The 13,504-nt window shown below is 45.8% G+C and overlaps 1 protein-coding gene and 1 pseudogene across 1 annotated transcript in view; one reads left to right on the top strand and one right to left on the bottom strand.

The window, feature by feature from the left end:
- PSMD1 (proteasome 26S subunit, non-ATPase 1) overlaps positions 1–6,350 on the bottom strand; it is a 119,282-nt gene extending 112,932 nt beyond the window's left edge. The window contains exons 1-2 of the mRNA XM_053596302.1: positions 6,158–6,350; positions 448–491 (exon numbers count right to left, since the gene is read on the bottom strand). Of these exons, the coding sequence (XP_053452277.1) occupies positions 448–491; positions 6,158–6,173 (60 nt within the window). The 5' untranslated portion in view covers positions 6,174–6,350. The remainder of the gene's footprint in view (positions 1–447; positions 492–6,157) is intronic.
- A 653-nt stretch (positions 6,351–7,003) lies between these two features.
- Positions 7,004–7,727, top strand: LOC128590748 (60S ribosomal protein L7-like; annotated as a pseudogene).
- The last annotated feature ends 5,777 nt before the right edge of the window (positions 7,728–13,504 follow it).

Here is a 13,504-nt window from a genome sequence, read left to right as displayed (position 1 = left end):
ATTTTTGTCAAATGAAAACAATTTTAAATATGTGAAACAGAAGAAACAATTTTTTGTCCTTCCATTGATAAAGAAACTAAGGGGGGCGGCGCCTGTGGCTCAAGAAGTAGGGTGCCGGTCCCATATGCCAGAGGTGGTGGGTTCAAACCCAGCCCTGGCCAAAAAAAAAAAAAAAAAGAAACTAAGGGGTTAGTCGATTGCCATACTAAGCTTTATTTGCTTTAGGTTTGTTAAACTCAAGAGAAACCAACTGCTATTCCCCAAATACTGTCCTCTTTGGCTAGATTTCAGTGACTGGGTACAGCTAGGTAGGATGGCTACTTTAAGTGATGGAAAAAATACAGATTATCATTAAAATTAAAAAGCTACACAGTATTTTATGTATATGATGTATATATTATGTATTATGAATGTATTAAGCCCAGTTACATTTTTTTTAACTCATACCTTAAGCTGTGGTTCTTCTTCATCCAGAAGAGAAATAATTCCAGCTACAAGACAAAGGCATATCATGATTATGAAATATGCTCACTAAGATGGAAATGAACACTTGGTCAAAACCATGTGATGGAGCCAGGTGCAAAGGCTCAGGCCTGTAATCCTATCCTGTTTCCCGGAAAATAAGACAGTGTCTTATTTTAAGGTGTGCTCCCAAAGATGCGCTAGGTCTTACTTTCAGGGGACGTCTTATCTTTCCTGTAAGTAGGTCTTATTTTCGGAGGATATCTTATTTTCGGGGAAACAGGCTAGCAGTTTGTGAGGCCAAAGTAGGAGCACCACTTGGGCCGAGGAGTTTAAGGTTGTAGTCAGCTATGATAACACCACTGTACTCTAGCCTGGGTAACAAAGAGAGACCCTGTCTCTATTTAAAAAAAGAAAGAAAGAAAAAGGGGGAAAAAGTATTCTTAAGGAGTGACTTCACTAGGGGAATGATTATTTTCTTTTAAAACTGTACAGATTATCAAACCTTCATGATAGCACACATATCACATCATTTTTCTAATCCAGTGGTTTTCAGTGTGGTTTCTGTGCCAACAGCATTAGCATTACTTGGAAGCTTGTTGGAAATGAAACTTGCCTCTCCATCAGACCTACTGAATTAGACATTATGGGAATGAGCCCAGTAACAGGGCTATAAGCCCTTCCTGTGATTCCTCTGCTCATTACAGTTGGAGAACCACTAGCCTAATTTATTGATCAAAAATGACAAACCTTCCCATACAATTTTAGAATAAAATTATTTATACAAAAAAGTATTTAGTCTTTAACTGAAAAAGGTAAAATATTTCTGCTACTTCTAGATGCCTATATTAAGTTACCTCCTTCCTGTCATAAGTAACCTACGAAGTTTTACTAATTGATGACCAATCTACTCATTCTGACTTCAATTATCAAAGCACAGTTTTCCCAATATGTTTTCTCTTAGCATCAAGGTGCTAACACTAACATTAAGTATAGTAAAAGAAACAACTGTCCTCTCCAAAGGAACCTATCTTGAAATTCAGTCATATGTTAAAGGGGTTATTAGAAAAAAAAAAGATATGGAAGTTACTGTTCTTAGACCACTTGTCTCTAAACAGTAGTTCTCAACCTTCCTAATGCCACAATGTATTTTCATTGTTAAAAAGGTTGAGAACCACTGCTCTAAAATGTTTTAAGACTGGGCATGGTGGCTCACATCTGTAATCTAACACTTTGGGAAGCCGAGGCAGGAGGATTGCTTAAGGTCAGGAGTGTAAGCCTAGCCTGAGTAAGAATAAGACTATGTCTCTACAAAAACAGAAAAATCTGGGCGGTGCCTGTGGCTCAAGGAGTAGGGCGCTGGCCCCATATACTGGAGGTGGTGGGTTCAAACCCAGCCCTGGCCAAAAACTGCAACAAAAACAACAAAAAATAAATAAAGTGTACAATTTAAAAAAAAATAGAAAAATCAGCCTGACATGCTAGCATGAGCCTATAGTCCCAACTGCTTGGGAGGTTGATGCAGGAGGATCACTTGAGCTCAGGAGCTTAAGCTATGATAATGCTATTGATTAAAAGTGTCAAAGGCATGGGCGGCGCCTGTGGCTCAGCGGGTAGGGCGCTGGCCCCATATGCCGAGGGTGGCGGGTTCAAACCCAGCCCCGGCCAAACTGCAACAAAAAAATAGCCGGGCGTTGTGGTGGGTGCCTGTAGTCCCAGCTACTCGGGAGGCTGAGGCAAGAGAATTGCCTAAGCCCAAGGATTTGGAGGTTGCTGTGAGCTGTGTGATGCCACGGCACTCTACCGAGGGCGATAAGGTGAGACTCTGTCTCTACCAAAAAAAAAAAAAAAAAGTGTCAAAGGCAGCTTTAGTGAGGAGATGTAGGCATTTCTAATTGATAAGTGTAGGTCTGTCAATTAACTTAAGGACTCTTTAGGGAGCCATACTGGAAAAGATCCAAAATTTACCAAGCAAAATTAGCACACTACTATTTCAAAAGCATAAAAGCAGATTAAAAGAACTTCATAGTACTCTAGATCGGTATGACAAATCCAGAACAGAGAGGCTGAATTGAAAAATATAAAAATTCAATCGTGTTTTAAATGCAGAACAGATAAATAACAGAACACTTAATCCTAAGAATGCTGATAACGGGCGGCACCTGTGGCTCAGTCGGTAAGGCGCCGGCCCCATATACTGAGGGTGGCGGGTTCAAACCTGGCCCTGGCCAAACTGCAAACAAAAAATAGCCAGGCACTGTGGCAGGCGCCTGTAGTCCCAGCTACTCGGGAGGCTGAGGCAAGAGAATCGCTTAAGCCCAGGAGTTGGAGGTTGCTGTGAGCTGTGTGATACCATGGCACTCTACCGAGGGCCATAAAGTGAAACTCTGTCTCTACAAAAAAAAAAAAAAAAAAGAATGCTGATAACCTCTCAGTAATCAATGTGTACTTGAATGGCTCTTACTGAAAGAAGAGAGAAATTTTTATACTCTCTGGTTTGGCTTCACTAGTGATTAATTCGGTATGGGGTTGGCCTGTCTAACAAGGTCAGCCTTTGGCCATGGGCTAGAACTAAACCAAATACTCTACACTAGCATTTCTCATCTTAGAACTCTCCTCTGGATGGGAGAGTTTAAAAAAGGCCTTAGGATTCTAAAAAGTCTCTTATGCCATAACAGAAACAGATATTGTCTAAAACTCTAGAATCATTTGTAAATTATCTATAAACATATTATCTATAAATATGCTCCAGAAGACACAGCTTAAGTTGGAAATGGTTGGTTACCTTTGGGGACCACAGGGAAAACTGGGGTGGGGGACTATTGTTTTAAAGTTTTTTGACACTACTTTATTTGCTATATTGTATTTAAAAAACCTGACCAACCCAATCAATTTCACACTTCCACTAAGCATCTCTATACATGCACGCGCGTGCGCGCGCGCGCACACACACACAGAGACAAGAGTCTCACTCTGTCACCCTGGGTAGAGTGCCATGGCATCATAGCTCACAGCATCTCAAACTCTTTGGCTCAAGTGATCCTCTTGCCTCAGCCTCTGGAGTAGCTGGGACTACAGGTGCTGGTCACCACATCTGGCTAGTTTTTCTATTTTTAGTAGAGACAGGGTCTCGCTTTTGCTCAGGCTGGTCATGAACTCCCAAGCTCAAGCAATCAGCCTGCCCTTGGCCTCCCAGAGTGTTAGGATCACAGGCATGAGCCACTGCACCAGACTCTATTCAATCCTCTCAAAAAAAGAAAATAACAGTACCTGTTGACCTCTTATTCACCATTATGTTCTTAGTGCCTAGCAAGTGCCCAGTGAATAAATCAATGAATAAACTTAATTTACACCAGAACCACAACGCTGGTCTGTTTAGCAACTGGGACACAAATGTAAGTTATTACAAGGTACCTATATTAAGGCACCTCCTTCCTTCTAAGCCCACATGAGCCATAGGACAGAGGGGAAAAATGACCACAAAGATTTGGAGCAAAAGCTGATGAGTAATCCAATCAACTTAAATAAGTGCACACTATATTATCATCACAGAATCTCAGGGAAGGACTTAAAAAATTATTAGTCCTGCCACTCTAAAGAGGTTTAAATTCTATTCTATTCCCAGCAAATGATTTCTCAGCTGCTACTTTAAAAACTCTAGGGTGGGGGCGGCGCCTGTGGCTCAAGGAGTAGGGCGCGGGTCCCATATGCCAGAGGTGGCAGGTTCAAACCTAGCTCCAGCCAAAATTCAAAAAAAATAAAAAAATAAACTCTAGGGTGATTTATTAATTTGACTGCCTGACTGATTTCTTCATGAGTCTGAACTTCTGTCATGCCCTTAGCAGTGTTCTGAAAACTGTAAAAACTGTAAGTTTTCTGCCCCAAATTCTTCCAGGGATAGAAAGACAGTAATCAGGCAGGTCAACAAACAAGTTATTATAGAATAATGATGGACAGAGGTGGCGTAAGGGAAGAGAGAGTCAGCATGGTTTAACAGGAGTCAAGGAAGAATTTAACATTTGAGCTGAGACTAAACAACGAGAAGCTAAGAGAAAACTTCAGGAACTTTTGAAAAAGAACAGAATATACCAGGGTCCTAAGAATAGAAGATAAACTAACATATTTAAGAAATAAAAAGAAGGCCAGTGTATTTAGGGTATAGTGATTGAGGCACAGGATGTTACAAGATGAAGGAGGAATCATTCACGATTTGGTTAAGGGAGGCATGGGGAACCTGCAACCTCAAGGAAAGTACTGGCCTTCTTAGTCCTTAAATCTGGCCTTTTTACTAAATCCAAATTTTACATAACAAATCATTTTATTAAAAGGGGTGCAGCAGAGAAAAATGAAGCTTTTCTTGCTTCTTTGGTGCTTAAAAAAGAAAAATCTTGAAATCAGAAGGCTGCAGGTTCCCTATCCCCTGACTGACAAGTAAAATGGATTATTCAGAGGTACAAAAAAACAAAGTCTTAAGGCTGTTACAGGCACATAGACAAGAGATGAAGATGGTTTGGGCCAAGTTAAAAGAAAAACTGATAATGGATAGATTTCAGACAGGATGACACCTACATTTTACAGGCAGCAAGAAAGTTAGTGTTTCTTTGATCCTTGCAGAGCTATGACTGGAAAAACTCTTCCTTACACTGAACTAAAGATGCATTTCCCAATCATTTGTGTCCCTTGGGGACAAAGATCTGATTCCAGGTACAGGTTACAGCTCTTTATGTGTTTCAAAATAACTACTAAGTCTCTCAGGATCTCCACCAATTTCCTTAACCAATCCTCATAAAAAATGTGGTTCTGATCTTTTTCCCATACAGGTTACTATCTTCCGATCACCACTTTACCTCAAAATGCTGCGGGACAAGTGCAGAGTAAGGGAGGATGAGAAAAAGGTATGCAAACAGGCAAGGAAAAAGCACCAAGGCTGTGGACAGCTATACACAAATCAGACCGTGGTGCAAGCGTGAAAGTCTCCTTAAAACTTTACCTCTATGGTTTATCCCATTTCAAATATCACTACGTGCATCTACCTATACAATGACTTTGGTGTCTGAAACTCGCTCCGCAAAAGGTTTACAAAGCACCCATCTTTGAAACAGAAAGTTGGCTCTTAGCATAAAGATGTCTTCAGGGTCTTCTCAACACAAAAGTACTCTGGGTGTTTTAATTGAATACCCTTGGCGTGGACCCAGAAACAACCCACCCCCAACACCTTACTTCGGATTTCACTCTAAGAACGGAGTTCGGTCAGGTCCAGAGCACTTAGGTAGCAGTTAGGCTGCTCGGCTAGGGAGCTGCCTTCCCGCCCGATTGTACAGGTAGCCCATCCCACACCAACCACCTGCGGGGAAGGACTGAGACTGGACGGGCTCACACGACCAAAAACGCGAGACAGAAAAAAGGAAATCTCCCCGAAGTCCAGGAAAGGCCCGGAATCCCCGCGGGTGCCGGCACGGGGGTGTGACGTGGGAGGGAAAACGAGGCGGTCAATCTGGCTGAATTCCTTCAAACCAGAAAGGCCAGCGAGGCCCACAGAAACCTAGCCAGACCCCCAGACCCCGGCCCAAGGTGGGCCGTGGGCAGCGAGGAGCCGCGCGGGCCGGCGCTCCGCCAGGAGGTGCCCAGTCACCGGCCCTGACTCAGCTAAAAGCCGGCGCGGCGGCGGCTTCCTCCCGGCGCCAGCTGCACTCACCGGCAGAGGTGATCATGGCTGCGCCCCGACTCGCCGGTCCCCTCGCTAGCTGTTCCGGACGCGCCGTGTATCTGTCAGCTCAGGGTCCGCTGGGTCCGCTGGGTCCGCCGGGTCCGCCGCGCCTCCTCAGTCCCCAAGTGCGCTGCTCAGTCAGTCGCCTACTCAGGCCGCCGGCTCCCTTCTCAGCCAGGACCCCGCCCGCCCCAGGGCTGCCCCCTGTCCCGCCTGCTGCACAGCCCGCATGCTCGCCTGGCCTGCATCTCCCGTGCCGCGGACGCCTCCCCAGCCCGCGAGTTAGGTTAAACAGAGAGCGCTATCGTTTTCTCTAACCTCCTCGAAGTCAGAGCTCCCGCTCAGTGGGAACACTAGTCTGCACCTGAAATCAGGCATCAGAATGAACACTCCTGCAGAGAGAGGACCCTACCACCACCCGCCATTGCTGAGAGAAGTAGTTTTGAGGGGAGGTGCGAGCAGTGCGCGCAGTGCCACCTGCTGGGTGGGCGGTCTCCCTGCAGCAACCCCGGGCCCGAGCTCCCTCAGCCAAGACTTTGGGGGTTGGGGATGTAGCAAAGAGCGTTTTCTTAGGAAAGTGACTTTCAGTTTTTTTTCTTAAAGCATAGCCTGTCTTCAAAAAAAGAAAAATATCCCTGCAGAAGTGCTTTATTATCATTATGAATATATACGTTATCATTAGTCTATTATAAAGTTGAACAGTGAAGGTGTTTATTTACTTTTGAAATAATGTACAGTATTATTAATGTATTAAAATGTATAGTAGTTAATGTTATGCCAAGTTACTAAATACGGTATTAAAATGTATGGTAGTGCTATTTTCCGGCTAGAACCATGGAGGGTGTCAAAGAAAAGAAAAAGAAGGTTCCTGCTGTACCAGAAGCCCTTAAGAAAAAGTGAAGGAATTTCATAGAGCTGAAGATCAAGTGTCTGAGAAAGAAGTGTGCCCAAAAGATGCTTTGAAAGGCAAGGAGGAAGCTTATCTATGAAAAAGCTAAGCATTATCACAAAGAATACAGGCAGATGTACAGAACTGAGATTCGAATGGCTAGAATGGCAAGAACAACTGATAACTTTTATATACCTGCAAAACTCAAATTGGTGTTTGTCATCAGGATCAGAAGTATCAAAGGTGTGAGTCCAAAGGTCTGAAAGATATTGCAGTTTCTTGGCCTTCGCCAGATCTTCAATGGAACTTTTGTTAAGCTCAGCAAGGCTTCAATTAACATGCTGAGAATTGTAGAACCAAATCTGAAGTCAGTGAATGAACTTATCTGCAAGTGTGGTTATGGCAAAATCAATAAGAAGTGAATTGCATTGACTGATAACCATTTGATTGCTTGATCTCTTGGTAAACATGGTATCATCTGTATGGAAGATCTGATTCATGAGATCTATACTGTTGGAAAACTCTCCAAAGCAGCAAATAACTTCCTGTGGTCCTTCAAGTTATTTTTCCACGGGTGGAATGAAGAAAAAGACAACCCACTTTATAGAAGGTGGAAATGCTGGCAACAGGGCAGACCAAATCCATAGCCTTTTTAGAAGAATGAACTAAAGTATCTGCCCTGAATATTTCTGTAATCTGGTCAGTTAATAAATAGTGACTGCTTTCAAATTAAAAAATGTATGTACATACACATGTTTAAAACAAGAAGTATAAAAACATATATAGTGACAGTCTTCTAAAGAGAAAAAAAAGCCAAGAACTGTCTTCCATTCTTTCCTTTCATTTACCCAGTTCCTCTTTCCCTTCATAGCAATGGGTTCTTGGTTTCTTTCTTTCTTTCTTTTTTTTGAGACAGAGCCTCAAGCTGTCACCCTGGGTAGAGTGCCGTGGCAACACAGCTCACAGCAACCTCCAACTCCTGGACTCTAGCAATTCTGCTGCCTCAGCCTCCCAAGTAGCTGGGACTACAGGTGTTTGCCACAACGCCCAGCTACTTTTTGGTTGCAGCCATCATTTTGTTTGGCAGACCCGGGCTGGATTCGAACCCACCAGCTCAGGTGTATGTGGCTGGTGCCTTAGCCGCTTGAGCCACAGGTGCCAAGCCAGGTTCTTGGTTTCTCATACAGCTTCAGAAATTTGAAATGGGCAGTTGTGATTAACATTTGCAGCCTTACACCAGCTGCCATAGGCAACATACTTAACATGACATACTCAGTACTGAAAAAGTCTTAACAAAGACTGGTGGCAAACAGTATTGTTAAGCCCCTAACCTTAAGCTATCAAGCTACTCTTCGATTGAACAGTGATGACAAAAGTATATTTCTACAGTCTTCTTAACACAATCAACCCTACAGGCACAAACAATGTTTTGTGATTGTCAATCAATAAAATGTGGTTGGTGGGGCAGTGCCTGTGGCTCAAGGAGTAGGGCGCTGGCCCCATATACCGGAGGTGGTGAGTTCAAACCCAGCCCCAGCCAAAACAAAAAACAAAAAAAACTGTAAAATGTGGTTGGTAACACATTTTAGTGTATGTGTGACATTTTAAATTAGTATTCTTAAAGTATGGTTGTTAAAAATAGATTAAATATTATTATTAAACACTTTTGAAGAGCCTACTACAGCTCAGATTGACAGGCACTGTCTGAGGTGTGCATGAAAAATAAACAGATTGAGGATTTGAGATATCATTCTACAGTGCCCCATCTAAAGAGCAGCTGCTACTCAGCTCCTGTGGCGTTGCCAGCCAGCATGCAGAGGGACTGTCGTGAGAGCTTACGCTTTTTCTAAGAAAAGCCAGAAATCAGATTTTTGCACAACTTTGAAATTCTAAATGTTGGCAATGAATTCAAATGTTTTTTTTTAAATACAGAGGTGGCCAATGTGCTACCTCTCCTTTTCAAGAAGACATTCTATGGAAGGACAATCATGTCCTCAGCTTGGATGTTGTGCTTAACACTCTCACAACCCCATGTGAACTTACTATGAACCTGTAAGATGGGCAAAAAGGGAAGGGGCTTGGCCGCTGCTCTCTCTCTCGAGGCCATTCTGCATTCTTTATCCAGAGCAATGTATTTTTTGGGGGGTGGGTGGGGGTTCTACCTTTTAGAGGTGGAGTCTCACCATGTTGCCCAGACTGGCCTCAAACTCCTGGGCTTGAATAGAACTCCCGCCTCACCCTCTCAAGCTGGGACTACAGGTGCGTACCATCACACCTGGCCAGAGCAATCTTTCTAAAACCCAACTCTGATTACTTCTGCTCCTTACAACCCCCAGTCACCATCTTAGGCTGTATTCTTATGCTTCTTTTGTGTTTCTGCCCACAACCACTGTCTCATTCCCCCATGAGAATGCAGTGCCTTGGCTGCTATTGAAAGGTGGTGGCTCCTATAAAGTACCTCTGCAGCCCTGCCCATGCCCTGAACACCAGACTCCCAGCCCTCCCCCACATCTCTGTGTGGCTAATGGGCTTCTTAAACTCTACCACCTTAAAGCTGCACAGGCTGTCCCTCTCCCCACAGTCCGCTTCCTGCCTAAATCTCAGTATGGGTGACTGGGTATCTGTCAGCTACTAAAGCAGAAGATTGGGTGGGGGCAAACTTGACTCTTCTCTTCCCCATCTCCTATCCTCACCCCTTACAGCCTCAACTTCTTGCTCAGCTGCCTCACACATCTCCAGTCACTTCTTCACAGATAGAAGCACTGCCCTCCAGAACTGCCACTGTCCTCACGTCCCACCCTCTCCCCTAGCATGCTACACTCTGGTGGTCCAGAGCCCCTGTGGCTCCCAGGGTGGCCAGGCAGCCATCCACCTAGTCTCTGACGCTGCCACCTGCTCTTTCTTCTGCTTTCAAGGCCCTCTCCCTCCCACTCCTGCCGAATACCACTTGTCCTGAGTCCCCTTCAAGCAGTACCTCCTCCAGAAAGGCTTCCTTGGTCCACCTCATCATGTGCTCCCTGAAGGCCTTTACACCACACAGCTGTTCTCATGTCTCCTTGCCAGAGTCCCAACTACTCAAGGCAAGGCCACATCTTGGGTAGTTTACCTTGCTGTCCCCTATCATATTAATACCTAGCATGTGTCAGGCACATAGTAGGTGCAGGATGATGTTTGCGGGGTGAACGGAAGCATGCCTGCATGCCCTGTCAGGTAGTTACTGGCCCTGGGCTAGAAGCTAGACCCACAGCTTTCAGCCCTGGGCCCCCAAAACCATATTTTGGGCACAGTGAAATTATAGAACTTACTCTTTTTTTTTTTGAGACAGAGTTTCATTTGTTGCCCTCGGTACAGTGCTATGGCATCACAGCTCACGGCAACCTCAAATTCTTGGGTTAAGCGATTCTCTTGCTTCAGCCTCCCAAGTAGCTGGGACTATAGACGCCCACCACAACGCTCGGCTATTTTTGAAGTTGCTGTGATCTGTGACACCAGTTGTCATTGTTGTTTAGCTGGCCAGGGCTGGGTTCCAACCCACCAGCCTGGTGTACGTGGCCGGCGCCGCCTACACTACATTCTTACGGAGTGCTCTGTTCACAAACCATCTCCCTCCAAATTAATGAGTGACACAAAACGTCTCAAAGCCCAACCGAGGTCATCTGTGGTTTCACACAGGTATCGACTGGGCTGTGGGCCTCGTCAGCTTGAAGGGAGGAAGTCACGCGGGTGCCCGGCCCGGGGAAGCGCTTTCCTTCCCGCGTGGCGGCCTGGAGCTGCGGCGCTCACGTCTGGGCTGCCCCCGGCAGCTCCTGTAGTGGCCGCTAGTGGGCGCGGTGCTTCCGAGACTGGGAGGCCTCGGGGCGGGGCGAGCCCTGAGACCACCCCGCCCCCCCGCCCGCCGCGGTTCCACGCCCGGGGTCTTAGGAGCTGCAGTGCTGCCATCCAGAATCTCTTGATTGACTTTTGAGCAGCTCGGAGGAAAGGGCAGGTACCGGGGTGTCCGGGTGTCGGAGTCCCGAAATCAAAGCCCCGCTCTGCCTCGCACGCCCCAGCCTCTCCTGCATGGTGGGTAGACCTGGCCGGGCCACAGGAGGAACCCAGCGACGTTCAATAAAACACAGACCGCCGGCGACTCGGTCGCGAGCTGGTTGCCTGTTTCACATACGACACGCGTGCCGCACGATTTTGTAGTAAAACCATTTATTCGTGGGGGGCAGAGATGTGATGATACACAGCAGAGTGACCGAGGATGGGTACGTCGTTAGAGGGAAACTCCTCAAGGTGGCTGGAATTGGTCTGGGTAGACTGATGCACAAACGGATGTGAAGCCATCGGAGGAACTGGGTTCTCTTCCCTCTGAGGACCACAAGTCCTTTCCTGGCCATGAGAGGTCGTCTTGCCCGAGCTGACTTCGGAAGGCAGCGATGCCTTTGCCCAAGGGTCTGGGATGACAAGCCAGGTCTGGGCAAGCGAGGACAGGGGGAGGGAGGCAGCTGTCTTGAAAACCACAGTAACCCCCAAGACACTTCTCTAGCCTGTCTTCCCTGTGCTAGCCAACTGCTGTCTGTTTGGGTAACCACCAGCAGTAGGTGCTGCTGAGCTCGTGAAATGTAGCTAATGCAACTGAGGAACTGAAATCTAAATTTTATTTTTAATTAATTGAAATTTAAAAATAGATACTCAATTCAGTTACTGGAAAACTTTTAAGTATATCTGGAACAGTTTAATGATGTGGATCTTGCTGTTGCCCAGGCTGGAGTGCAGTGCAGGATCACGGCTCACTGCAGCCTTGTACTCCTGGGTTTAAGCAATCCTCCCACCTCAGCCTCCCCCAGTAGCTAAGACTATAGGTATACCCAGCTTGAGGGTATGAATTTAATAAAATCTAAATGCAAATCAAATTTTTCTGATGGAACTTTACTATATTGGGCTGCGAGTGTAAAATTCATACAGAATTCAAAGATTTAGCATGCAAAAGAGAATGCAAAATGTCTCATGAATAATTAACAGTTGAAACAATATTTTGGATATTTGGGGCTAAATAAAATATATTATTAAAATTAATCTCACCTGTTTCTTTTTACTTTTTTCTAGTGTAGCTACCAGAAAATATTAAGCTGCATATGTGCGTGTTTGATTTCTCTTAGGGCTGGTTTAGACCCTTTCCCAGGCCTTGTTCCTCTGACATCCTATTCAGGCCCTGCCCATTGGGCTTGCTTCAAGGTCTTTGGCCTGAGACAAAGTCCTCTGGTTCCCTTATTATTATTATTATTATTTAGTTTTTTTTGAGACAGAGTCTCAAGCTGTCCCCCTGGGTAGAGTGCTGTGATGTCACAGCTCACAGCAACCTCAAACTCTTGGGCTTAAGCGATTCTCTTGCCTCAGCCTCCCAAGTAGCTAAGACTACAGGCACCCACCACAAGGCCTGGCTATTTTTTTTTTTTTTCAGTTGTCATTGTTTTTTTAGCTGGCCTGGGCCAGCCAGCCTCGTTGTATGTGGCTAGCGCCCTACCCACTGAGCTATGAGTGCCACCTTGGTTCCCTAATTTAAAATTGCACGTGATCTTTGTGGACACCCACGTGCTAGGCCAGATAGGGGTGTGGAGAGTGACGGTGTGACTCACTCCTATCAGGAAACAAGGGGCTAGGAGTGGCTGTCCTGGCACCAAGGGGTTCTGCAGCAGGTGACAAGAAATTCTTGGGACAGCAAGTGGTCAGGGAGAGGTTAGCCTGGGGTTTGGTAATGATCAAGGTAAGTCAGGAAGAGAAGGAACTTAGGGCTACAAGGCAGAGATTCAGGTTTTGCAACCAGGACTCAAAGTGGCCTAGGTCACAGGCCTATGCTCAGTGCCTTATTACTCCAGCTAAATGCAGAGTAAGGAAAAAACAAGCCCTCCCTGAGGGTCTCTGGATTTCACTCATCAGAGAACAGACAGTTCTCCGTTTGCATTTGTGGCAGAAGCACCAGCTGGGGCTGTGGAGCATAAGGGGAAAGCCAGACAAGGCTCTTGCCCTTGTCAAAGACATAGTCCCACAGTGGTCTCAACACCCAGCCTGACTCTGGACCTGAGCTACCCTATGCCCTGGTCCCTCCCTCCCTCCACAGTGGGATTCCAGGCACATACCCTGTGAAATGTGGCATGACCCAGGGAGCAGTCTCTGTCTTAGCCCCAAATACAAGGTGTCCATAAAGTTCTCGTGCAATTTAAAATAAGAGAACCAGACGGCTTTGTGTCAGGCCAAAGGCATCTGAAGGGTCCATGTCAGATCCTGGTCATCCACCCTGCCTCGTCCCCCATTTCTTCCTGAACTCTAAGGTTACACAAGTGGCAGCCTGCCCAGGCCAAATTCCACATCCATCCCAATCCTGATCCACCCACACACAAAACCAGGTCAGAAGGAGTTATGTAGCCTTTGGGTGCAAACAGCCCACTTCTGACATTTGCTCA

The sequence above is a fragment of the Nycticebus coucang genome, chromosome 7 (assembly GCF_027406575.1).
Source record: "Nycticebus coucang isolate mNycCou1 chromosome 7, mNycCou1.pri, whole genome shotgun sequence".
In the NCBI taxonomy this organism is placed as follows: domain Eukaryota; kingdom Metazoa; phylum Chordata; class Mammalia; order Primates; family Lorisidae; genus Nycticebus; species Nycticebus coucang.
Note: the sequence above shows the minus strand (reverse complement) of the source record. Positions and strands in the feature narration are given on the sequence as shown.